Raw genomic sequence first — 26,101 nt, forward strand, 5'->3', positions numbered from 1 at the left:
GATCAGAACAATGAAAGTATGGGGCCAAACAACAGTTCATTACATAATTTACGGTAACGTCAGCGTTTTCAGAGTGCATGCCTACATCTAGAAATAAGAAACATATTCTCTGGCTCATTCTCACGGATTCAATCCCAGAAAGACATTTTATAAGCTGATACATTTGCATAATTGTGCATAAAAGGACACAATTGAAATTGACGGTGTTTGTGAATTACAATGATATGCTAAATGTCTCGTTGAGTTGTTTTGCTGATGCTAAGCCCAGCAACGCACCGGATCTCCAGTATACAGTAGTGTTTTCTGACAATAGTGATGAACATGTGAAAACTGGCCAACAACAATAACTTGTCACACAATAATGCATGGCTACACATAAACAGATTTGTGTGCTAACTCCAGATCATGATTTGAATGACAATACTTTATGCTGCGCAATCACCCAGCTGCTTTTTATAAAAGGACAGAGGCACAGAAAGAGTGACCATTGACTGTCTATCTGCCCCTCACGCAACCATGACAATGGGAAAGGTAAGTCAGGCACCCACCTGCATTCATATTACTAGTTTTATAGTATAACTGAAAAAAAACATAAAACATTTAGTTTTTGTCCACCATATAATGACCACAACATTGAAAAAAATACATCAGTTCAGTAGATGTAAGATACATGTTTTAATGCTTTAAAATGTCTACACTCCCCTTTGCAGATCATCTTCTATGAGGACAGGAATTTCCAGGGTCGGCACCATGAGTGCATGAGCGACTGTGCCGACCTGCACTCCTACTTCAACCGCTGCAACTCCATCAAGGTGGAGAGTGGCATGTTCATGGTCTACGAGAGGCCCAACTACACTGGCCACCAGTACTTCCTGAAGAGGGGAGAGTACAATGACAACCAGCGCATGATTGGCATCAACGACTGTATCAGGTCCTGCCGCATGATCCCCATGGTAAACCCAGTGTAGATGCCTCAAACACAGGGCTACGCTCATCACTAGGCCCATCTCACATTACAATGTGTTTTTATAGAAGAGCACCAATTAAATATTCTTGAACTTAGTAAAGGTGTTCCTCAAGGCTCCGTTTTGGCCCCACCTATTTTGCTATATTGTCTTGTAAATAATTGACCTCTAATTTGTAGTAATGTAAAAACCCAATATGACCTCTATTTCCTCATCCTGTAGCACCGCGGCTCCTACAGGATGAGGCTGTACGATCGCCCCGACATGAGTGGCCAGATGCAGGAGCTGAACGACGACTGTCCCAATGTCCAGGACCGCTTCCGCATGTCCGACATCAACTCCTGCAACGTGATGGACGGCCATTGGCTCATGTACGACCAGCCCAACTACAAGGGCAGACAGTACTACCTGAAGCCTGGCGAGTACCGCAGACCCAGCGACTGGGGTGGCCTGAGCCCCAGGATCGGATCCCTCAGACGAATCTCTGACTCCAACAACTAAAAGTTCTATGTCCTATGTCTGTTCTCAATAAAGCTTCATGTTCAACCAAACAATATGTGTCTCCAAACAGTGAACACTTGTGTAGGTGCTTCTAGAACTATCCACAGAACACAGAGGGATTTGTATTCAATATTTAGTATTACAGTATCATGCACTTTAACGGCATTGTATAACAGTAAATGTATGCATATGCATGGTAGAGTACGCTGGTGGGAGAAGCTATAGGAGGACGGGCTCATCATAATGGCTGGAATGGAATCAATGGAACGGCATTAAACACATTGTTTTCATGTGTTGGATGTGTTTGATACCATTCCAATGATTCCATTCAAGCCATTACAACATGGAAGACGGTTCAAAAATACAACGTTAACATCATCAGATGCACCTTTTCATGTTGCAATGTTGCAACATAATCAATTTCCTTTCTGTAACTCAAGTTCTTCAATCAACAGTGCTGACTATGAGTTGCCCAGACATTTCCCTATTGTATCATGAATGAATATTAGCAAATTCTGCTGAGTACAGATGTAGGATCTTAATTTGAGACAGTTTGCTACAGCAGGAAAATAATCCTGCAGCAACAGGAAATGTGTATTATAATTAATGGACATTTTTGTAGGGGTTGATACATTTTTTCAAAGGGAAAATCACGTCTGAAATGTCAAAGTGGAAATGACAAACTTCAGAAGCCTTTTTTAATGCATTGCAGGAAAGTTCACCAGAAACAGGGTGATCAAATTAGGATCCTACATCTGTAACACATTACACAAATGTGAGTGCAAAGCAAAATATGTAGGGTCTTCATTTCATATTATTCTCAAATTGTCATGAACAGCCTGTTCATGACAATAACCAATAAATACAAATATTTGATGTGAGGTATTTAGGGTACACACATGGTCTGTTCTAGGTTGATTCACTCCGGTAATATGGGTAATATGGGAGTTAATTCATGGTAAAACATTTTAAAAGTTCAACCAACCTAACAGATAAGTTTGCATATTCCTTCTTTCTCTGTGGTTTAAAATCCAAAAGGCAGGAAAAAAGGCTCTAATGTGTGGATGGATTTATTTCAAAATGATTTCCCATTGGTCATTGATTCAACAGTCATACATTCAGCTTCTTACATAGCAATACGTCTGACGGAGCCCACCCTGGCGCTCATGCTTCCCCAGTCGTTGTATCTCCTGTACTCTCCCGGGGTCAGCAAGTACTGGCGCCCCCTGTAGTTGGGGTGCTCATACAAAAGCCAGGAGCCCTCCATCACATTGCAAGAGTAGATGTCATTGTAATGGAAGCGCTCGTGGAGGTTGGGGCAGTCGTCCGTCAACTCCGTCATCTGTCCTCCGAACTCGGAGCGCTCAAAGATTCTCATACGGTGAGATCCCTGGTGCTGTTGATACAGAGAGCAATGTTATTGGGATGATACTCATGTGTAGCCTATCTCAGAAAAATATGTGGTAGACTATGTCCAACCTCAGAGTCAGTGGAGGCTGGTGGAGGGAGAAATGGGAAGGATAATGAGCCTGTCCTCCCCATTTCTTTCTCCACCAGCCTCCACTGCTCAGAATCCAGCAGTTGATTTTGTGTAGTTTTGGGATCAAACTACAAAGGTCCAAAAGTCCCTGTAATACTTTAGAATCCCTCCAATACTTCAGAGTTAATGGGATCTCTTTAACCTCTTCCTAAATCCGTCTCTTACCTGGGGGATCATGCGGCAGGACCTGACGCAGTCATTGAAGCCCATCCAACGCTGGTAGTCGGAGAACTCGCCTTCCTTCAGGAAGTACTGATAGCCCATGTAGCTGGGCCTCTCGTACACCATCCAGTTGCCGCTCTCCACCTTGATGGAGTTGCAGCGGCTGAAGTGGGCATGGAGGTCAGAGCATTCTCCACCGCACTCATAAGAGTGACCCTGGAAGTTTCTGTCTTCGTAGAAAATTATCTAAAAACAGATCAATTGAGGTGTTTTATTGTGTAAGACCAGATCTCTTCCCCAGCAGTAAGCCCCAAGATTTAGAATTATTTTGAAATATTGTACAGACTAAAATTCCTGATCAGAGGCACACATTACCTTTAATGAATCTCATCCCCTTTTATTGATTTCGGTAGAATAATCTATAGAGGAATGCAGAGGCACAACATATGCATAGCATAAAAACCAGCCTTACCTTTCCCATTGTGAAGGTTAACTTTGGTCTCACTGGCACTCAGCACGGGTTGGGAGGTGCGTCCTCTCTTTATAATCCATGGACAAACGGTAGTATTGTCATGTAAATAGTTTGACTTTTAACACGTCAGCGTTTTTTTTTCGCAAGAATGCTGTGAACACTGCAATGTATTTTTATCTTAGGTGGTCAACAAAGTAAGCGTTTTTCCTTTTCAACAAAGGCTTATTTTATTTAGGATGATTGTAATTATAAAATGTTTTGTAGATGAGTGATCATCTCTTGACGATTACAACTATGTTGTTTTAGACTAGATTGGGATTTGATTGTGATACATTAACAACTATATTTCTATATGAAGAAATTAAATGGTAGACTAATCTGAGTAATACAAGTGTCCAGTTTTGTGAACCAACCCAGGTTAAAACATTATAGTAGTGAAAATGATGTTTTCCTGTATGTACCCCATCACATTTCATAAAAAACAAAGTGCACAGTACATTTGGAGGGGGAGTTCTTTATTGAACTATTAAAAATTGAAACATCTCTATGTCACCAATCTTCCTCTTGGCTCTCTGAAGGGAAAACTTGATGGCATGGATTTAACATAAAAACACTGTAAAACATATAATTGAATAACTCATCCAATGTCAAGTCATCACATTTTTTTATATATTCAATGTGCCTTGTGTTACTTACTCAGTTCTTCTACATTGTGATGTTTTGATAAAACCAAGAAAACATAATACTCTAATTTAATGCTATAATTCAAAGCTGTTCAATTCTGGTCCTGGAGGGCCAAAACACTTCTTGTTTTCATCCTCTACTTCTAATCAGGGACTGATTTAGACCTGGGACACCAGGTGAGTGCAAATTAACTACCAGGTAGAAACAAAAACCAGAAGTGGTTTGGCCACACTAATTTAATATGTACAATAACTCTGTTTCTGTAATCACATTTTGCAATGAATCACATGGCAATGGCCATACTACCCACAATTCTGTTTTAAATGGTGTCCCTGCTACGTAAAATGTTAATCTCAGCAAAATGGAGGTATCAAAATAGTTGAAGCATTTGTACATACGTGAGGAATGCCACTGCAAGGCCGGTTAGGGTAAGCAGTAGCTGGTGTTGGCCAAACAACAGCCCTTGGAGATCTGGGTCAGAGAGGTAAAGTAAACAACAGCCCTTGCAGATCTGGGTCAGAGAGGTAAAGTAAAAAAAAACAGCCCTTGGAGATCTGGGTCAGAGAGGTAAAGTAAACAACAGCCCTTGCAGATCTGGGTCAGAGAGGTAAAGTTAAAAAAACAGCCCTTGGAGATCTGGGTCAGAGAGGTAAAGTAAACAACAGCCCTTGCAGATCTGGGTCAGAGAGTTAAAGTAAACAACAGCCCTTGCAGATCTGGGTCAGAAGTCAAGTAAACATTGACCAAAACATCAGCTCTATCACTGTTTTCCCTGCAGAGATGACAACTTTGTCAGGTAAGATCAAGCTGTATGCAGAGCCAATACTTCTCTAACTATTACAATTGAACTGTTGTCTGTATCCATTATCTATCTAATCTACATGTTGTACTTAGAGTCATTACAAACCCGCTCCCATGGGGATGTTTGTGTTCATTTAGTGTTGCAGTCGACCTTTTATACGTTGCGTATTTACAGTTGAGCCACCCTTCATTTCTATGGGGTCAGCATAATAAACTCTCTGTCTCTTTCTGCTTTTGTTGGCTTCAAATCCTCCTACTGTGAGATGTTCTATAGGCTTAATCCCTCAAAGGTTTTAATACTAGTATGTGTCTTAACAAAGAAAATACAGTGAAGCTACTAATCGATGGGGACATACTAGTACGTGTCTAAACAAAGAAAATATAAGTAACAAACAAGTTTTTGTGTTTATAAGTCACAAGCAACATTCTTTATAACGAAATGGTGGATTTGAAGCTTTATTAGGTTCTTTAACCACTTTGTAACCTCATATTCATTATCTTCAGCACCATACCAATCAGTGGAGGCTCCTCAGAGGAGGAAGGGGAGGACTATCTTCCTCAGTGAATTTCATAAAAATATATATTTTTAAACATCTAAACACCTTTTTATGTAAAACTATAATAAATATAATCATGTCACCAAATAATTGATTAAAACACACTCTGTAGAGGCACAGCGGTCTAAGGCACTGCAGTGCTTGAGGAGTCACTACAGATCTGGGTTCGATCCCGAACTGTGTCGCAGCCGGCCATGACTGGGAGACTCATGAGGCGACGCACATTTGGCCCAACGTCGTCCGGGTTAAGGGAGGGTTTGGCCAGCTGGGATGGCCTTGTCCCATCGTACATGCACGCTGACACGGTTTCCAGTTGTACAGTGTTTCCTCCGACACATTGGTGCAGCTGGCTTCCGGGTTAAGCGAGCAGTGTGTCAAGAAGCAGTGGAGCTTGGCAGGGTCGTGTTCCAGAGGACGCATGGCTCTCAACCTTCACTTCTCCCAAGTCCGTACGGGAGTTGCAGCAATGGGACAAGACTGTAACTATCAATTGGATATCACAAAATTGGGGAGAAAAAGGATTAAAAATAAAATAATACAAATAAAGTAAATAAACTCAACACACTCTGTAGGGTAGCACCACGGTGTAGCCGGAGGACAGCTAGCTTCTGTCCTCCTCTGAGTACATTGACATCAATACAAAACCTAGGAGTCTCATGGTCCTCACCCCCTTCCATAGACTTACACAGTAATTATGACAACTTCCCAGGGGACGTCCTCCAACCTATCAGAGCTCTTTCAGCATGAAATAACATGTTGTCCACCCAATCAAAGGATCAGAGAATAATCTAGTACTGAAAGCATAAGCTACAGCTAGCTAGCACTGTAGTGCATAAAATGTGGTCTGTAGTTGACTCAAAGAGAGAGAAAGACAACAGTTGAACAGATTTGAACAAATTAATTTCTTCCAAAATGAAGGAGAAGCAAGAGAGAGATAGAGAAAGATGATCATTTTCTTCACTTTCAGTTCCACTTAGCTAGTAAATGCAGCTAGCTAGTTTAGTCTACTCAAACACCCTGCTCAAACAGAGGTATGCTATGTTACTGTAGCTAGCTGGCTATGACTATCCAACACAACTACTCCAAGTCAAGGCAAGCTTCTGCTTTTAAGTGCTAAACTGCTTACACTGTAACGTTACTGCATGATTGTAGCGGCTTTACCAGCGTGTTAGTTCTATAGCTATGTTGACTATGATGTTACTTTAGCTAATATTGTGACAATGATGTAGGCTGTGTGTAGTGGTTATCATATGGTTTGGCTTGGAAAGTTTTTTTTCGCCTGGTCACATACAGCTGATGTGTTGTGCATTGTAGTCCGGAAGCGAAGGGAAAAGGTGAGAGGAGGAGAGCGCATAGATGCGAGAAGGAATAGAACGTGGCTGCTATGAAAGCGAACTGTGTTTACGCGTGATCAGGGGTGTATTAATATAATCAATTCTGTTGAAAAACAGGGATAAACATACCTGAATTTGTCCAATAGAAACTCTTGTTTGCAACTGTGGTACGAATGACTACACCCTATATCAGCTAGATGCAGGCAAGAGTGATGGCTTCAAAGTATGTTCGGTGTGAACACACAAAAGAGATTGACTGCCAAAACTCTGTTCATAGGTGCTAAGTACTCTTGGCAAGCAAACATCTGACAATCTTACTGGTGTGTGGAATCAACTGGGAACTCATTTAGTTTTAATTATGACTCCTGATGACATCATAGAGAGTAATTTTCTTAGGACCTTTTTTTTCTCCATATTTTTGACTACAGGACATGTAGATATTGGTATCAGTGGTGGTCAGTGCAGTTTAAGATGAAGGAGGCCGATATTTTTTTTCATGAGCATGGCCTTATTTCTATTACAGCATATTGGATGACTGTCCTTCATATTCCATTCTGCCAGTTCAATGTAACAGTGATAGATTTAGGCTACTACATGATACTTGAATTTTCCCTGTACCCATCATGCGGTTGCTACAACCTAGCCTATGAATTAAAGTTTACAGTCTTGTTAAAATACTCCTAACTAGAAGGTAGCAGTAGTGTTGCATTCTTCAGCTTAGTTTGACAATGCTAGTCCCTATGTATTTTGTTTTGTAGGGATCCAATGTTAGCTAACTAGCTAGCTGTGCTAATGTTGCTATTGTTGTAGAATGCCCTTGGTGATCCTTGACAGATGGCCAAAGCTAAATAACTAGCTAGCAAGATGACAAAGAAACAATTTAATTCACTCTCCATAATCCCATGCTGCCAGTGCCATTTATTTTTGTTAACTAAACCTTTAGCATGTAATTCGCTAGCCAGCACAGTATTATTTTTCCTTTTTGTTGTTACTCCTCTCGGCTCCCCCACTTTGTGCTCTCTGATTGGCTCAAAGTCAAGTTGTTGGCCACTGAGGAGCGTTGTGATTCTACAAGTAGAAATTGCATGTTCGTCGGTATGCAGCAGGTACGTTTTTTGTTCTAGAAAGAGAAGGGACAGCCTCCTACTATGAGTACCTAGCAGCAGTCTATCAACAGTCAAATTCTAAATGTGTTTAATTCTTTAGGGAGAAGGTGTTTGCCTTCTCTCAGCGTCATCGCAAAACTCATATATTTTTTCAAAATACATCTCTTGATGAACAAGTTTAATGATTTCTAAATAACAAAACTACAAAATTAACTAACAGACAGAACCTAATGTTTATTTTTGTTGGAATATTATGGGACATTGGAGCTAACATCCCCTGGCCATTTGAAAACATGCACGGCTGGAATTTAGGCCTTGCGCCATTTCAATAAGAAACTGGCCTGGCTCTATGAGGCTTTTTGGGACCTGCAGGCCACCGCACACTTCCATGCCAAACTATTAATGAGGAAGGGACCAACTAGTGGTGTCAACTAGTAGAGTTTTGGTTAACTCAGAAAAAGGCCCACAGACCTAGTACAAATGATTTCTAATTGTAAATAAATAAATAAAAAATAGATATGTTTTGTTGTCACATACACCAGATAGGTGCAGGAAAACGGGGTCTTTTATAGGGTCAGCCATAGTAGTAGGGCAGCCCTGGAGCAAATTAGGGTTAAAAGCCTTACTTGTTGGCTCAGGTACTCAAACCAGCAACCATTTGGTTACCAGCCCAACGCTCTAACCACTAGGCTACCAATGACCTCTGTGTAGAAGAGTTTTCAATGTTATGAGAGGAAGTTGATTTTAGAGTAACTTTAAGTATTTATTTTTGTTATAGATTGCAAGCATATTTTCTTGGGAATAGATTATATGTAACATTATTTTGTATTCAAATATTAAAATTACCTGTAACATTGAATCAATTAATTTGAGATGGATGTGTCATGACTGGCCTGTTCGGATCAGGTTACCATGGACCACACTCCTACAAGAGACATCTCTCACACCCACCAGAGGGGGAGAGATCGAGAGGTATGGAGGTGGGGGGTTTTATGACATCTCACGCCCATTGTAAATCTTAAGGCAGCAGACAAAATCCCTTTGTCCTCTCAGTATGGAGGAATAGAAAGTATGACGGGCCTATGGAGAACCTACCTCAGAACAGTAACATGCAATAAACGGACTTTGGAACAATATGTTTCGTCAGCCAAAATGGTAGTAATGACGATAGATGGAATATGAAAATGAATGTCATTTTTGTTATGTTATTAAAAGTTAAATGACGATGTTATAACGAAAACATTGTAACTTGAAGAGTTTTCACAATATGTACCTGATGTTTGCATACTGTACATTGTGTGGAAAATGTCCAGATCAAGTAAAATGTTTTTGTAAAGAGGAAATGTGAAGTTAGTTGTCTAAATTGTATCTGAGTAAAATCCCAACCTTGCCTCGTAACTAGTTATGCCCTAAAGGCGGAAAGGCCCATTTTTGACCCGAGGGTATAAAACATGTGAGTTAAGAATTAACATATCAGACTAGGTGACCACGAACTACAGCCAAGGTCCAATTAGTTGTAACCCCAAAATGTAACACGAGGTTGAAGAAGACAAAGGAACGTCTTAATCTATGCTACGGATGAGTAGCTGTGTCTAAGAGGGTGAATTCAAGCAGGACCACCCGGTTACCACTCTCCAAGGAATCGTGTGTCTACACTGCTTTCATTCCTACACTGGAGCCCTGAGCTACACAGCTGACTGTACTCAGAAGACCCCCTTTCAGAACAAGGGTGAGGAAACAGACCATGAAGAGAAAGGACACTGACATTGTGTGGACAATTAGAGAGTTACACCCGGTAACAACAGAAGTGTCGCCCTCAGAGGAGAATTCGGAACTCGGTCCACAAGGAGATACCCCATCGGAGACCTTCAACACATAATTACATCATTATATTCTGACCAATAAGAGCGGCAGTTCGGGTTAAGGTTAGGGTTAAACTAAGCATAGTTTACAAATGTACCCAAGTGTGCTTTTCTCTCGTACCCTCTCTCTTTCTCTCTCTTTTGAAATCCCCATTTTGTGTAACATGTGTGATATTGTGTTGGCCCGCTAGGGACCTGTTTCATTGTACTAGGTTCTAATCAATAGCCTAGACTGTGTGTATGTGTATCTTATATAATAATTTTAGTCTGTTAGTAAATAAATAATCAACTCAATTGGTGTGGTACGGACCTTTTTAGTGGGACTCGGGTTTGTGCAGATTCCCGGATTATGCAACGTTCAGGATGAGACTGTAGAGGAAATTAATTAATTAGCGATATTCTTTGAGTTAATTTGGGAAATAGAAACTCAATAAAACCAAACTTTCCCATGGTGCCCCAGGTTAATGACTTAATAATTACCTGATTCATTTAATCACGTAATTATAAACAATTAATCATTCAATGAACAGCAGTCGTCACATTAATCAATCCAACGTCACGTCATGACAGATGCTTTTATACAAGCCTTTATTATAAACCTAATATTCACATCAAACAGTGAATTAACAAGAATCCATGATACGCCTCATAGACTGCCATCTCATGTTGCCCATGCTTCCTCCCATGTTGCTGAAGTTTCTGTACTCTCCAGGCCTCAGGTACATCTGCCTGCCTCTGTAGTTGGGCTGCTCATACATGAGCCAGTGGCCGTCCATCACATTGCAGGACTGGCAGTCGGACATGCGGTAACGGTCCATCATGTTCTCACAGTCGTCCATCATCTCGTGCATCTGGCCTCCGAAGTTTTCCCTCTCGTAGATCCTCATCCTGAACTGGCCGCTGTGCTGTAATGGATTATAAAATGTTATTCCAATTATAACTATTTTATCCAATCGAAACTATATAAGTGATTACAGAAACATATTAATTAGTTGTTTATTTACCATGGGGATGTTTCGGCAGGACCTAATGCAGTCAGACATGCCCATACGCTGGTAGTCACCATACTCTCCTCTCCTCGCAAAGTACTGGTTTCCCTGGAAGTTGGAGCGGTCGTACACCATGAAGCAGCCGCTCTCCACCCTGCAGGAGTTGCACCTGCTCAGGTAGGAGGTCAACTCAGGGCAGTCTGAGCTGGTCTCATAGGAACGGCCCTGGAAGTTCCTGTCCTCGTAGAAGATGATCTGGAGGTCAAAAGAAACAACAACATTGACTCCAAACAGTAATACGACAAGTTCAAAATTCAAGTTCAACTGCAATTTTGAAAGTTTCTTCAGTGGTGAGAGGCTGTAGGTTGGTGTACCTTTCCCTTGGTCATGGTGACTCTTGTTTGGGTAGCCTACAGATATACGGTGATACTTGGCCTGAAGATGTATAGCTTATTCTCCGTCCTTGGGTACTTTTATACCTGGCTTAACGTCAAAAGAACCCCCAGCTCCATTGTGAAAAGTCCTGAGTTGGCATAATGGCATAGGGGCCCCTTTACACAATGGTTTCCAGCTAAATCCTTTATTACTCCCCATTGTGTGCATTTGTGAGGTGGGGTCCATTTTTGGATTGTTGCTGTTTGAATGACAGAGAGAAAAAAAGAAAATTCTCTGGTCCAATTATGATCATTTACCTCAAAGGGCACCCATCTACTGTATAATATTATTATAATAACATAACATTATGCACATCATAATTTGAGAGGCTGGTAATGTATAGTACTGTACATTGCCTCTCAATTTAACGCACTGACATGTCCTGTCAGAGAAATCACTGAAAACAATATTTGATCTTTAGATGTTCAGTGATAAGTGATTGATTGACTGGGATTATGTTTTTCATTTCAAAGTGAAAACAGCCTAAATTAACCTATTTCCTGTAAATTATTACACGAGTAATGTACAGGTAGACAACGTTATGGCTGGCTTTTGTTTTCAGTGAATCTCTAGTTCCCTGAGAATCTCTAGTTCCCTGAGTGAAATGGAAAACCAATTTGCAGTCTTGAACTTTGATTGGAAATCAGTTCAGTTGATACTTTAATTCTGAACAGAAATGTATTTATAAATACAAATTGGTCAAAAATGACCAATAGTCAAACAAAACTGAATTTGTTGCAAGAAATTAAGCTATTATATATCAGTACTTGGTGTAGTGGTCTATATAGACTTCATGCCTATTTCTGCATCAGCCCACTTCGTCCTTGTTGCCAAACAGCCTGGAGTTAGTCCATTATCCATTGTATGTTGTCTTACCAATGAACAGTGTGGGTGGCCTCCTCCTGACTTAACCTCAAAACCCCTCGCAGCCATAGTCCATTCCCGTTTCACATACTCTGATTTGGACTCACACTCCAACCGTTCTGTGCTCCAATTTGCATGCTCAGAGCACGGTAGTATGCATATTGAGAAATACCCATTGTTGTCACTGTCACATACTGTAGTTAATCCATTTGAATCTGACCTTGCTATTGAATCTGACCTTGCTATTGCACCTGACCTTGCTATTGATCCACCGTGCAATTAAAGGAACTACAACTTGTAAGGCTTTGTAAAGCCTTTGTTAGCAAAGAGATGCTGTATAAATATAGTAAAAGGGTTATGCCACATTTGTCAAAATACCAGATGGAATGTCCATTAACCTTACCCTTTATTTAGTAACACATTTTTTAAAATTGTATTTAACTAGGCAAGTCAGTTAACCTGTTTGGGATAGGGGGCAGTATTTTCATGGCCGGATAAAAAATGTACCCGATTTAATCTGGTAACTACTCCTGCCCAGAAACTCGAATATGCATGTAATTAGTAGATTTGGATAGAAAACACTCTAAAGTTTCTAAAACTGTTTGAATGGTGTCTGTGAGTATAACAGAACTCATATGGCAGGCCAAAACCTGAGAAGATTCTATACAGGAAGTGCCCGGTCTGACAATTTGTTCTACTTCTAGGGCATCTCTATCAAAAATACAGCATCTCTGCTGTAACGTGACATTTTCTAAGGCTTCCATTGGCTATAGGAAGGCGCCAGAAAGTGGAATTAGAGCTCTCCAGTCTGGGCGAAAAACAGCAGAGGTTTTTGTGAGTGGTCCTTCTGAGAACAATGACACTGAGGCACGCATGCACGAGACAACTCAATTTTTTTCTTTCAGTGTTTGAATGAACACAACGTCACCCGGTTGGAATATTATCGCTATTTTACGAGAAAAATAGCGTAACATTTTATTTTAAACAGCGTTTGACATGCTTCCAAGTACGGTAATGGAATATTTTGAAATTTTTTGGTACGAAATGCGCCGGCGCGTCACCCTTCGGATAGTGACTTCAACGCACGAAAAAAACGGAGCTATTTGGATATAACTATGGATTATTTCGAACCAAAACAACATTTGTTGTTGAAGTAGAAGTCCTGGGAGTGCATTCTGATGAAGAACAGCAAAGGTAATCCAATTTTTCTTATAGTAAATCTGAGTTTGGTGAGGGCCAAACTTGGTGGGTGTCAAATTAGCTAGCCGTGATGGCCGGGCTATGTACTCAGAATATTGCAAAATGTGCTTTCACCGAAAAGCTATTTTAAAATCTGACAACGCGATTGCATAAAGGAGTTCTGTATCTATAATTCTTAAAATAATTTTTTTGTGAACGTTTATCGTGAGTAATTTAGTAAATTCACCGGAAGTTTGTGGTATGCTAGTATGCTAGTTCTGAACATCACATGCTAATGTAAAAAGCTGGTTTTTGATATAAATATGAACTTGATTGAACAAAACATGCATGTATTGTATAACATAATGTCCTAGGAGTGTCATCTGATGAAGATCATCAAAGGTTAGTGCTGCATTTAGCTGTGGTTTTGGTTTTTGTGACATATATGCTTGCTTTGAAAATGGCTGTGTGATTATTTTTGGGAGGGTACTCTCCTGACATAATCTAATGTTTTGCTTTCGTTGTAAAGCCTTTTTGAAATCGGACAGTGTGGTTAGATAAAGGAGAGTCTTGTCTTTAAAATGGTGTAAAATTGTGATATGTTTGAGAAATTTAAGTTTTTGCATTTTTTAGGTATTTGTAATTCGCGCCACTCTATACCATTGGATATTGGTGAGGCGTTCCGCTAGCAGAACGTCTGTCCCTAACAGGTTTTAAGAACCAATTCTTATTTACAATGACTGCCTACCCCATCCAAACCCTAACAACGCTGGGCCAATTGTGCGCCGCCCTATTGGACTCTCACGGCTGGTTGTGAAACAGCCTGGAATCGAACCAGGGTCTGTAGTGACACCTTTAGCACTGAGATGCAGTGCCTTAGAGTGCTGCACCACTCGGGAGCTTATGAATAATTTGTGAAGCACTTGTGTAGTTCTTATAAAGGCTATGAAAGCCCTATAGAGCCTTTACAAATTGTAGTTTGTTTCAAGTGTGTGTTTCTTTTATCCAAATGTGATGTCAAGCAACAGTAAGTTAGTGTTTTAGGCAAGGTGAGCTTGTTATTCTCCTCAGGATCCACTTTCCTTCTTCCAGGACATGCCTCACTTCCTGATTGTGCCAGATATGTACAATTCCTTTAGTCACAGTATTCCAGTCACCCCCATTGATTGAAATAATTTAGATTTGGTTGAGTGATCTGACTGACATTTGAAAATGTGTTTATTAAATTAAAAAAATAGGTTATTGTTTTGGTAGACGTCATGTGTGTAAAAACATATTTGTTAATATTTTATATGAGGCATACATATAATGCCTTATAAGTGTATATGTAATGTCTTATAATACAAAGAGTTGTATCATACTTACTAATTGTTCATAAGTACTTATCCATCCTGATAATACATATAATGCGTTATAAGCCCAGAGAGCATAAAATGCATTATATCATTGCAAGAATGTGAAAATCTAGCAAAGAACACTCACATTTCGTGCTAGCTACATATTAGTGTTATATTTAGGTCAAAGATGAATTTGACTCGGCTAGCTTGATAATTATATGTTTAGCATCAGTCATGTCTTCAGCCTCTGCTAGCTTATTAGCAATCTTCACAGTCAGCTGTGTTCCTAGCAAACAGTTAGCTAGCTAGCTAGGTAAGTGTCGGCAGGTGCCTAGCTTTTCCAAATATTTGTTGCTAGCTAACGTTAGCTACCTAGTCCTGCTAACTTGGGTAAATACAACACAGTGTTGGCTAGCAGCTCAGACATTTCTAACTTAGCCAGCTTGTTAGCTAGCTAGCTCGTAGCTAATCACACAATGCTGTGCTGTTTGCAAATACCTCGTGCCACTAGAAATGTAGCTAGCCAAAATTAGCTAGCGACTCACTCAAATAGTCTTATCAAAGTGAATCAAAATTGAATCCAATTTTTGGTGTAGACTAACAGTGAAATGCTTATGGGTCAATTTCCAACAATGCAGAGTTAAAGATGACATAAGCTGTAGCTAGATAAACTGTAGCTACTCTACTCTAGCTGCACCTTCCAAAATCCAGGGATCGAGCTAGCTAGCTAGTTTTCTTGGCGTAGGGGTAATGGCCGGTTTTAAATACCAAAAGGCTGATGTTATAAATCATGCTCTGTTCACATTAATGTTGTTAAGTATCAATCAATCAATCAATCAAATGTATTTATAAAGCCCTTCTTACATCAGCTGATGTCACAAAGTGCTGTACAGAAAACCAGCCTAAAACCCAAAACAGCAAGCAATGCAGGTTTAGAAGCACGGTAGCTTGGAAAAACTCCCTAGAAAGGCCAGAAACTAGGAAGAAACCTAGAGGGGAACCAGGCTATGAGGGGTGGCCAGTCCTCTTCTGGCTGTGCCGGGTGGAGATTATAACAGAACATGGCCAAGATGTTCAAATGTTCATAGATAACCAGCAGGGTCAAATAATAATATTCACAGTGGTTGACAAGGGTGCAACAGGTCAGCACCTCAGGAGTAAATGCCATTTGGCTTTTCATAGCAGATCTTTCAGAGTATCTCTACTGCTCCTGCTGTCTCTAGAGAGTTGAAAACAGCAGGTCTGTGACAGAGCATTTTAGGTAGGTCTATAATGCATGATGCTTTTTAGGCTGATAATGCATTATAGTAATGTATTGTAAGAAAGCCATAACTACTTATGATAAATTATTATATCTTATAGCGAGTATTATAAGGCACTATAAGTGTATTATAAGGCATTACTAAGGCACTTATAAGGAGTTATGTATGCCTCATGGAAATTATTACACATATTCTATTTGATGAGTTTGTGGTTTGTATTATGGTAATGTTACAGTTTTGAAGGATGGAAGTGGGAAGTGGTTTGATAAATATGGCATGCCACTGTGTAGTTTGACGGGTTGTGACAAGTTGTCACTAGTTCTTAAGTGTTGAATTTGTGAGTGTGAAATGTCCTTATTTTATTATAGCAGCAACATGCTTGATTATGTCTGAGTACGGACAGTATGATGTGCTGAGCTGAGCTTTCAAAGCTGAAGCTCCTCAAAGCTGAAGCTCCTCAAAGCTGAAGTTCCTCAAGCTGAAGCTCCTCAAAGCTGAAGCTCCTCAAAGCTGAAGTTCCTCAAAGCTGAATCTCCTCAAAGCTGAAGTTCCTCAAAGTAAACAAAACAATTGATCACTTGAGCACCTGTCTGATTTCCATCCTTCATCTTTTTAGTTAATTAGAGGACCTTCCTTGCCTTTTACAAAAAGTGGCGTAGTCTTATTTCGATCCTCATTTGGCGTAGTCGGCAGGATTCCGGTGTTAAGAGCTTATCTTGTCTAAAACACCCATACACAAGGCAGTGTCAAGTATAGGCTAGAGTTTTTTTAAGACTACATTTTAGTCATTTAGCAGACGCTCTTATCCAGAGCGACTTACAGTAGTGAATGCATACATTTCTTATTTATTTTGTACTGGCCCCCTGTGGGATTTGAACCCACAACCCTGGCATTGCACACACCATGCTCTACCAACTGAGCCACAGGGAAGACTAAATACAGTGAGGGAAAAAAGTATTTGATCCCCTGCTGATTTTGTACGTTTGCCCACTGACAAAGAAATGATCAGTCTATAATTTTAATGGTAGGTTTATTTGAACAGTGAGAGACAGAATAACAACAAAAAATCCAGAAAAACGCATGTCAAAAATTTTATAAATTGATTTGCATTTTAATGAGGGAAATAAGTATTTGACCCCTCTGCAAAACATGACTTAGTACTTAGTGGCAAAACCCTTGTTGGCAATCACAGAGGTCAGACGTTTCTTGTTGGTTTGCACACATCTCAGGAGGGATTTTGTCCCACTCCTCTTTGCAGATCTTCTGCAAGTCATTAAGGTTTCGAGGCTGACGTTTGGCAACTCGAACCTTCAGTTCCCTCCACAGATTTTCTATGGGATTAAGGTCTGGAGACTGGCTAGGCCACTCCAGCACCTTAATGTGCTTCTTCTTGAGCCACTCCTTTGTTGCCTTGGCCGTGTGTTTTGGGTTATTGTCATGCTGAAATACCCATCCACGACCCATTTTCAATGCCCTGGCTGAGGGAAGGAGGTTCTCACCCAAGATTTGACGGTACATGGCCCCGTCCATCGTCCCTTTGATGCGGTGAAGTTGTCCTGTCCCCTTAACAGAAAAACACCCCCAAAGCATAATGTTTCCACCTCCATATTTGACGGTGGGGATGGTGTTCTTGGGGTCATAGGCAGCATTCCTCCTCCTCCAAACATGGCGAGTTGAGTTGATGCCAAAGAGCTCCATTTTGGTCTCATCTGACCACAACACTTTCACTCTGTTGTCTTCTGAATCATTCAGATGTTCATTGGCAAACTTCAGACGGGCATGTATATGTGCTTCTTGAGCAGGGGGACCTTGCGGGCGCTGCAGGATTTCAGTCCTTTACGGTGTAGTGTGTTACCAATTGTTTTCTTGGTGACTATGGTCCCAGCTGCCTTGAGATCATTGACAAGATCCTCCCGTGTAGTTCTGGGCTGATTCCTCACCGTTCTCATGATCATTGCAACTCCACGAGGTGAGATCTTGCATGGAGCACCAGGCCAAGGGAGATTGACAGTTCTTTTGTGTTTCTTCCATTTGCGAATAATCGCACCAACTGTTGTCACCTTCTCACCAAGCTGCTTGGCGATGGTCTTGTAGCCCATTCCAGCCTTGTGTAGGTCTACAATCCTGTCCCTGACATCCTTGGAGAGCTCTTTGGTCTTGGCCATGGTGGAGAGTTTGGAATTTGATTGATAGATTGCTTCTGTGGACAGGTGTCTTTTATTCAGGTAACAAACTGAGATTAGGAGCACCCCCTTTAAGAGTGTGCTCCCAAATCTCAGCTCGTTAACTGTATAAAAGACACCTGGGAGCCAGAAATCTTTCTGATTGAGAGGGGGTCAAATACTTATTTCCCTCATTAAAATGCAAATCAATTTATAACATTTTTGACATGCGTTTTTCTGGATTTTTTTTATGTTATTCTGTCTCTCACTGTTCAAATAAACCTACCATTAAAATTATAGACTGATCATTTCTTTGTCTGTGGGCAAACGTACAAAATCAGTAGGGGATCAAATACTTTTTCCCCTCACTGTATAAGGATTATAGAATTTGGGGAAAAAGGGACATTTTTGTTTACATTGTGTTTACATACATTACAGCTGATATTAGTGTTTATAGTGGTTGCAGTATAATAGTTGCTTATAGTGGCTTTTTAGTGGTTAGAGTATTATATTGATATAACAGTAATTTACAGTGCAGTGGTTTGTGGAAATAAGGTAAGAAAATCGCTGCAAAAAATGAAGGTTTAAAATGTTTATTAAAAAGTCGTTGCACTCTTTAAAGACAGCCCATTTAAAAGGCAGCATCGCCGCTGATGCGCCTCATGGACTGGAACCTCATTTCATCATTTCCCATTCCCATCTCTCTTGTGTTCCTGTACTCTCCAGGCCTCAGGTAGGTCTGCATGCCTCTGAATTGGGGCTGCTCGTACATGACCCAGTGGCCGTCCATCACGTTGCAGGACTGCATCTCGGGCATATGGTAACGCTCCTGGATAGAGTCACAGTCGTCCATCACCTCGTGCATCTGGCCTCCGAAGTTCTCCTTCTCGTAGATCCTCATCCTGAACTGGCCCATGTGCTATTGGAAAGAAAATAACACATTTCACACATCTATTAACTGAATAGGATGAGCTTGGTTGATAGGATGGCATACAATGCAATATGCCACAATCTAAAATGAATGAAAAAGATAAGCACCATACGGTATAATTGTTATCTTCTTCATTCATTTGCAGTTGAGGCATATAGCTGGATCTACACAACCGATGGCGTGGGATGTGTTTTTATGTTGACTTTAGATTACATTTGAGGTGTGAAAACATTAGACAGTCTTCAATTTTGGAGTGTAAGATAGTTTTATGGCATCGATGATTGTGGTCATTGTGGTGTGGTTGTGAATAGTTGTGGTCTGTTGTGCTCTGTCTGCAGAACTGCTTACCTGGGGGATCATACGACAAGACCTGATGCAGTCGTTGAAGCCCATCATGTGCTGGTACTCAGGGTACTCTCCCCTCCTCAGGAAGTACTGGTGGCCCATGTAGTTGGGCCGGTCGTACACCATGAACATGCCACTCTCCACCCTGCACGAGTTGCACCTGTTCAGGTGAGAGGAGAGCTCGGAGCAGTCGCTGCTGCACTCATAGGAGCAGCCCTGGAAGTTCTTGTCCTCGTAGAAGATGATCTGGAGAAAGAGAAAGTATGCGTTGAAGGTCTAAACATCATGACGTGAAACCAATTGATTTTGATGTGCAAAAAGTCATACATTCTATCCCGTTCAGAAATGATTCTACATAATAATTTTAATGTGTCTGACAAAATCAAACAATGCAACCATGATTATAATTATAAGTCATTATAAGTAATCTGTAGTTATCATAGTGTTCTGAATCTAAAAACACACACATCAAGGATATATTTCCCATTGGAAATGGGCTCTGATGCATCCTAGATTCATAGTTCCAATGCCAGGTGACGTACAGTTCAGCACTGTGCACAGACTTTGATCACAGCCCCACATTACAGTACCTTTCCGTTCATGGTCACAGTTATTTGATTTCTGTTGTTCTCCCTACTGGCGTGCTGCCTTTTATGCTTGATGTAGCTCCAGAAGAATCTACCGTCCAATTGTATAAAACGCTGAGTCAGCTGAGCAACACTGTACTGTACTATACATCAACGCAACGCTCACGGCAAAGAGTTATCATTTAGTGCTCTGTAAGGTAAAAGGGTTTAGATTAGGTCTGATTCCTTTTAGATGTATTGTATAGTCTCTTTTAAATAGACTGTGAAGGGTGAATAAACTATTTATGGATTTTAATTTAGCTTCAACAATACATTTGTGTAAATGATGTGCTCATAATTAACCATTTGGGGGAAACACTTCATTTTTTTATTTTAATTGTAATTTAACCTTTATTTAACTTTATAGGCTATGTTCATGCCTATTTCATTTGCATTAGGAATAGGTTTGTGCAGTGCACACAAGAAACCTCCACTCAAAAATGATATTTTGGTATTCCCCTATTGATTACAGTCCCGAAATGTTTTGCATGTCAGCAGTCAAGTTTACAAGATATTGGACTTTCAAGAAGTACAGTGTCACCAGCCACATCATCATGATGCAAACTGTGGACTATTGAACAAAAAAACCAAAAGATAGTTGATTTTACCTTTAAGTGGTTGGTAAGGTGTAGGTAAAGGTGTACCTTACAATTTATATTGCATATCGCATAGTATCAAAATAGTATTAAAAAAAGTAGCAAAAGCAATATGGGGGTTGTTTGAATTGCTCCTTGAGTGTTTCAGCAATATAATATTCCAATTCAGTGTTATTTAAAAAGTGCATGCACTTTTTATGCAAGTGTTTGTACAGTAGCTACATTCAATATCATTGAAAGATACTGTGATATTTAGTTTGACAGAGTCCCCCATAAGTGTTCACTGTCTCAGGGGCCGCGCCAGAGTCCCCCATAAGTGTTCCTGTCTCAGGGGCCGCGCCAGAGTCCCCCATAAGTGTTCCTGTCTCAGGTGCCGCTCCAGAATCACCCATGGCATATGGTTTACATCGTTTTCATGCTCATCAAACCATTCAGTGACCACTCGAGCCCTGTGGGTGGGGCAATGTCAGCCTATGGGGGCATGCATAGCCATGGTAACCAAAATAATGGCCTGCCCAGCATTTGTATGCATGATCCTAAGCATGATGGGAACCACACCTGTGTGGAAGCACCTGCTTTCAATACACTTTCAATACACTTTCAATACACTTTCAATACACTTTCAATACACTTTGTATCCCTCATTTACTCAAGTGTTTCCATTATCTGTGCAGTTACCTGTACATCATCCTAATGAAATAAAATTGTAATATCCAGAGCTTACAGTCATATGTGCATACATTGTCGTATGGGTGGCCCCAGCAGGAATCAAACCTTTATATTAAGTTGCTCCTATAGGATAAAAGTGTATACTAAGTTTATCTTATAGGGTAACACTTTATATTAAGTTGTTCCTATAGGGTAACACTTTATATTAAGTTGTTCCTATAGGGTAACCCTTCACATTAAGTTGTTCCTATAGGGTAACCCTTTACATTAAGTTGTTCCTATAGGGTAACACTTTACATTAAGTTGTTCCTATAGGGTAACACTTTACATTAAGTTGTTCCTATAGGGTTGGTTTTGTGGTTGCCTTTTGGCGCTCAACGTGCAAGAGAGTGTGTGTGTCTGTGTGCTGTGCTGTGCATGTGCATATGTGTGTGTGTGTGTGTGTGTGTGTGTGTGTGTGTGTGTGTGTGTGTGTGTGTGTGTGTGTGTGTGTGTGTGTGTGTGTGTGTGTGTGTGTGTGTGTGTGTGTGTGGTGTGTGGTGTGTGTGTGTGTGTGTGTGTGTGTGTGTGTGCTGTGCTGTGCTTGTGTGTGTGTGTGTGTGTGTGTGTGTGTGTGTGTGTGTGTGTGTGTGTGTGTGTGTGTGTGTGTGTGCTGTGCTGTGCTGTGTGTGTGTGTGTGTGTGTGTGTGTGTGTGTGTGTGTGTGTGTGTGTGTGTGTGTGTGTGTGTGTGCATAAGTGTGTGTGTGTACCTGCATGGGCATAAAGAAAGCAGATGACTGCAATACATGAATTATGTAAGCAGGTAGGCAACTATACACTTTGATCTGTTCTGAAATTGAATAGCCACAATGTACTGTACGCCTGACCCCTATCTAATACCTTACTTTTATAATACATCTATTGTGTTTAGTGAAATGGGTGGCCCCATTGTGAAGAATCCCTGACCAAGCAACATGAAGTAGCATAGAGCGGTATACCGCTGTCTGGTTGTTATGTACTGTAATGGCATTCATTTGCATTGTGATGTCACTACAAAAATGTATCATGCCCACAAAGAATACAGTTGAAACTATTAAAAGAGAAATGTTTCAGAAACCCCCCCCAAAAACAACAACAGAAAAAGGGATACATATCCATGCTGCACATTTGATGCTCACATACAGTCCACATTTAGGAACTATTATTATGAACAAAAATGATGTCCAATTCAAACCCCAATGCAGAAGATGTTCTTCAAAGAGTTCCTCTGACAAAATATTATCAGCCACCAGAGGTCATGGAAGGTCTAATTCCTCTGACTTCTTTAAACCAGTCCACAGTCCTTTGGTTATACATTACTTCTCTAACGTCTCTAAACCAGTTCATTAGTTACACATTACTTCTCTAACGTCTCTAAACCAGTTCATTGGTTATACATTACTTCTCTAACGTCTCTAAACCAGTTCATTAGTTACACATTACTTCTCTAACGTCTCTAAACCAGTTCATTAGTTACACATTACTTCTCTAACATCTCTATCCCAGTTCATTGGTTATACATTACTTCTCTAACGTCTCTAAACCAGTTCATTGGTTATACATTACTTCTCTAACGTCTCTAAACCAGTTCATTGGTTATACATTACTTCTCTAACGTCTCTAAACCAGTTCATTGGTTATACATTACTTCTCTAACGTCTCTAAACCAGTTCATTAGTTACACATTACTTCTCTAACGTCTCTAAAGCAGTTCATTGGTTGCACATTACTTCTCTAACGTCTCTAAACCAGTTCATTGGTTATACATTACTTCTCTAACGTCTCTAAACCAGTTCATTGGTAATACATTACTTCTCTAACGTCTCTAAACCAGTTCATTAGTTACACATTACTTCTCTAACGTCTCTAAACCAGTTCATTGGTTACACATTACTTCTCTAAATCAGTTCATTGATTCTACATTACTTCTCTAACGTCTCTAAACCAGTTAATTGGTTATGCATTACTTCTCTAACATCTCTAAACCAGTTCATTGGTTATACATTACTTCTCTAAACTAGTTCATTAGTTATATTACTTCTCTATCCCAGTTCATTGGTTATGCATTACTTCTCTAATGTCTCTAAACCAGTTCATTGGTTATACATTACTTCTCTATCCCAGGTCATTGGTTTTACATTATACTGTGGAGAAAATGTAAACTAGCGTAATGCTAATAATGGACAATAAGGATTAGTTTGCTGCAAAATAAGTTTGAGAAACTGGAGGTTACAGTACATCAGGCTTTCTGAGTAATATAATTTGATGTACTGTATATCATTTCTGATGTACTGTAACATGGGTTAAATTTGGTTCAATTGAGCCAGTGAGAAAATGCATATATATATATATATATATATATATATATATATATATATTTTTGCTATTGGTAAATGAATGTTCTGTGCACATTTGGTGTATCAAAATCGAATTATATTACTTTTTTTCTTTCAGACCATTTGAAATCCCTCTCCAGACAACAATCTGTCAGAATAAACCAGTGTAATTTAAATACCATGGGTAGATTAGATTTGATAGAAAAAAGAGAAGAGAACAGGTACTTCAAAATAAGAGTTTTATTTCATTCAATGAGAATTGTGACTTTTAGCAGCCTTTTTCGATGTCAGGACAGCAGGAATCTCAGGCATCAATGCCGCTGACCCTCACAGGCATCCATGATCCTTCTGATGGAGTGAACTCTCATCATGGTGCTCATGCCCATGTCTCTGATACTCCTGTACTCTCCAGGCCTCACATACATCATCCTGCCTCTGAAATGGGGCTGCTCGTACATGAGCCAGTGGCCATCCATCACGTTGCAGGACTGCATCTCGGACATGCGGAAGCGCTCCTGGATGGACTCGCAGTCTTCCATCAGCTCATGCATCTGGCCTCTGAAGCTCTCCCTCTCGTACAGCCTCATTCTGAACTGTCCCCGGTGCTGTTGGGGAGAGAGAACATTGACAGTTGCTACCGTGTGTGTACTGTATGCTTCCAGTATTACATTTATCATTGCTTGTCAGCTGACTTCTACAGTAATAGAGGCCCACGTTCATTAGGGACAAACTGTTTAGATAATACCGAAACTTGTTCAATTAGAAGACATATTTTTGTTTTCTGTTACAAAACGTTTGGCTACGGTGTGCCCTGCTGAACACGACCCAGGTGAAAAGCACGTCAAGTATTAGATGTACAGAGTCCTAGTAACTCAAACTTCATCACCATTCACGAACATCTAGCTACTCAAAAATATAAAAATGCACTCTTTATATGAAGAGAAATAGCATGAACCATATCATAAATATAATCATGTCATCATCAAACACAAGGAGATGGTGGAACTCCAACTGTGGACGTCTTACCATTGGGATCATGCGGCAGGAACGGATGGACTCCAGCATGGTCATATCCCCCATGCCCATCATGGAGCCCATACGCTGGAAGTCGGAGTACTCTCCCCTCTTCAGGAACATCTGGTTGCCCATGAAGTTGGAGCGGTCATAGATGACGAAGCAGCCCATTTCCACCCTGACCGACTGGCAGCGGTTTAGGTACATGTTGAGGTCGGGGCAGTCGCTGCTGGTCTCATAGCTGCGACCCTGGAAGTTCCTGTCCTCGTAGAAGATGATCTGAGAGGGTGATTTGATTAAGAAATTATTTAACCTATGACCTCTTCACCTATGTTGAGAAGATTATAAAGGCTATGATTTTAAATGTTTTACATAATTAATATAGTTAATCATTATTAATTGATTGTGATTAATTTGTCATTACTATTAATAATTAAAAACATAATTGTAAATTCTTAAATGTATATAATGCATATCAACGGCATGATGTCATATAATAACTCTATATTATTTTAATAAAACAAATAGTTTAGCATTAGTTAGCTGAAAAACGTTGCTTTATTCTCACAGATTGATATTATTTGGATTAGGATTTTGTGGTTATAGCTGCTATGCAAGACACTATATTCATATCTCAATGGCCAGCTCTTATAGTGAATAAAAATCCGCTGCTCTGTATTACCCTGGTCATGGTTACAGTGGTTTAGCTTGATGGTGAAGCTTGATTAGATGACACGCAGAAGACACGGTGTGTTGTGTCGATCCAGTGGCACTTTTATGTTGACATTGGGTCCACAGGGCACCTTGCACACCTTTGTGCTAAATAGCATGAGTCATCACAAGGCCCACGTGGGGCTTGTATACATTTTACACAGCACATCTCAATTAGTTATTATTGGATGCTGAATGCAGCATGGGGGCCATGACATGTATTGTTCTCACCAGAAATAGAACATGGCATATTCTTCAGTTTGGGTGATTATGCTCGATGGTACTTTACCAGGTCAAAATACAGTTACAGTATATTTACTAGTGAACTTGGTCACACTTAGTGAACTTTGTCCCACTAAGTGAACTTGGTCACAGTGAATTAGGACTCACTAAGTGAACTTGGTCACACTAAGTGAACTTGGTCCCACTTAGGGAACTTGGTCACACTTAGGGAACTTGGTCACAGTAACTGAACTTGGTCCCACTTAGTGAACTTGGTCCCACTTAGTGAACTCGGTCACACTTAGTCAACAACTTTCTGGTTCTTCTCAAAATAACAAAAAATAAGAATCAGAGAACAAAGTAATTATCAGGTAAATAATGAATTAATACAACACTACTGATTTCCTACATTTTAGAAAT

General features: G+C 40.2%; 5 protein-coding genes across 5 annotated transcripts; 1 reads left to right on the top strand and 4 right to left on the bottom strand.

Moving 5' to 3' along the window:
• The first annotated feature begins 409 nt into the window (after nucleotides 1-409).
• On the top strand, nucleotides 410-1,519 carry LOC106575874 (gamma-crystallin M2-like). Its single transcript, XM_014152573.3, has 3 exons — nucleotides 410-531; nucleotides 711-953; nucleotides 1,188-1,519. The coding sequence occupies exons 1-3, from the start codon at nucleotides 517-519 to the stop codon at nucleotides 1,464-1,466; spliced, it is 537 nt and encodes a 178-aa protein (XP_014008048.1). The 5' UTR covers nucleotides 410-516; the 3' UTR covers nucleotides 1,467-1,519.
• A 1,001-nt stretch (nucleotides 1,520-2,520) lies between these two features.
• On the bottom strand, nucleotides 2,521-3,711 carry LOC106575873 (gamma-crystallin B). Its single transcript, XM_014152572.3, has 3 exons — nucleotides 3,641-3,711; nucleotides 3,172-3,414; nucleotides 2,521-2,862 (listed from the first exon to the last, which is right to left on the bottom strand). The coding sequence occupies exons 1-3, from the start codon at nucleotides 3,647-3,649 to the stop codon at nucleotides 2,593-2,595; spliced, it is 522 nt and encodes a 173-aa protein (XP_014008047.1). The 5' UTR covers nucleotides 3,650-3,711; the 3' UTR covers nucleotides 2,521-2,592.
• Nucleotides 3,712-10,555: 6,844 nt separating this feature from the next.
• Nucleotides 10,556-11,433, bottom strand: LOC106575871 (gamma-crystallin M3-like). The gene is made up of 3 exons (XM_014152571.3): nucleotides 11,348-11,433; nucleotides 10,989-11,228; nucleotides 10,556-10,889 (listed from the first exon to the last, which is right to left on the bottom strand). Exons 1-3 carry the CDS (start codon nucleotides 11,360-11,362, stop codon nucleotides 10,608-10,610), a joined length of 537 nt encoding a protein of 178 aa, XP_014008046.1. The 5' UTR covers nucleotides 11,363-11,433; the 3' UTR covers nucleotides 10,556-10,607.
• Nucleotides 11,434-18,789: 7,356 nt separating this feature from the next.
• On the bottom strand, nucleotides 18,790-20,182 carry LOC106595106 (gamma-crystallin M3-like). Its single transcript, XM_014186480.3, has 3 exons — nucleotides 20,079-20,182; nucleotides 19,492-19,734; nucleotides 18,790-19,131 (listed from the first exon to the last, which is right to left on the bottom strand). Exons 1-3 carry the CDS (start codon nucleotides 20,088-20,090, stop codon nucleotides 18,844-18,846), a joined length of 543 nt encoding a protein of 180 aa, XP_014041955.2. The 5' UTR covers nucleotides 20,091-20,182; the 3' UTR covers nucleotides 18,790-18,843.
• A 3,774-nt stretch (nucleotides 20,183-23,956) lies between these two features.
• LOC106595105 (gamma-crystallin M3-like) lies at nucleotides 23,957-25,519 on the bottom strand. The gene is made up of 3 exons (XM_045696815.2): nucleotides 25,431-25,519; nucleotides 24,761-25,027; nucleotides 23,957-24,339 (listed from the first exon to the last, which is right to left on the bottom strand). The coding sequence occupies exons 1-3, from the start codon at nucleotides 25,437-25,439 to the stop codon at nucleotides 24,046-24,048; spliced, it is 570 nt and encodes a 189-aa protein (XP_045552771.1). The 5' UTR covers nucleotides 25,440-25,519; the 3' UTR covers nucleotides 23,957-24,045.
• Nucleotides 25,520-26,101: the final 582 nt, after the last annotated feature.

This window comes from Salmo salar, chromosome 16 (genome assembly GCF_965601325.2).
Source record: "Salmo salar chromosome 16, fSalSal1, whole genome shotgun sequence".
NCBI lineage: Eukaryota > Metazoa > Chordata > Actinopteri > Salmoniformes > Salmonidae > Salmo > Salmo salar.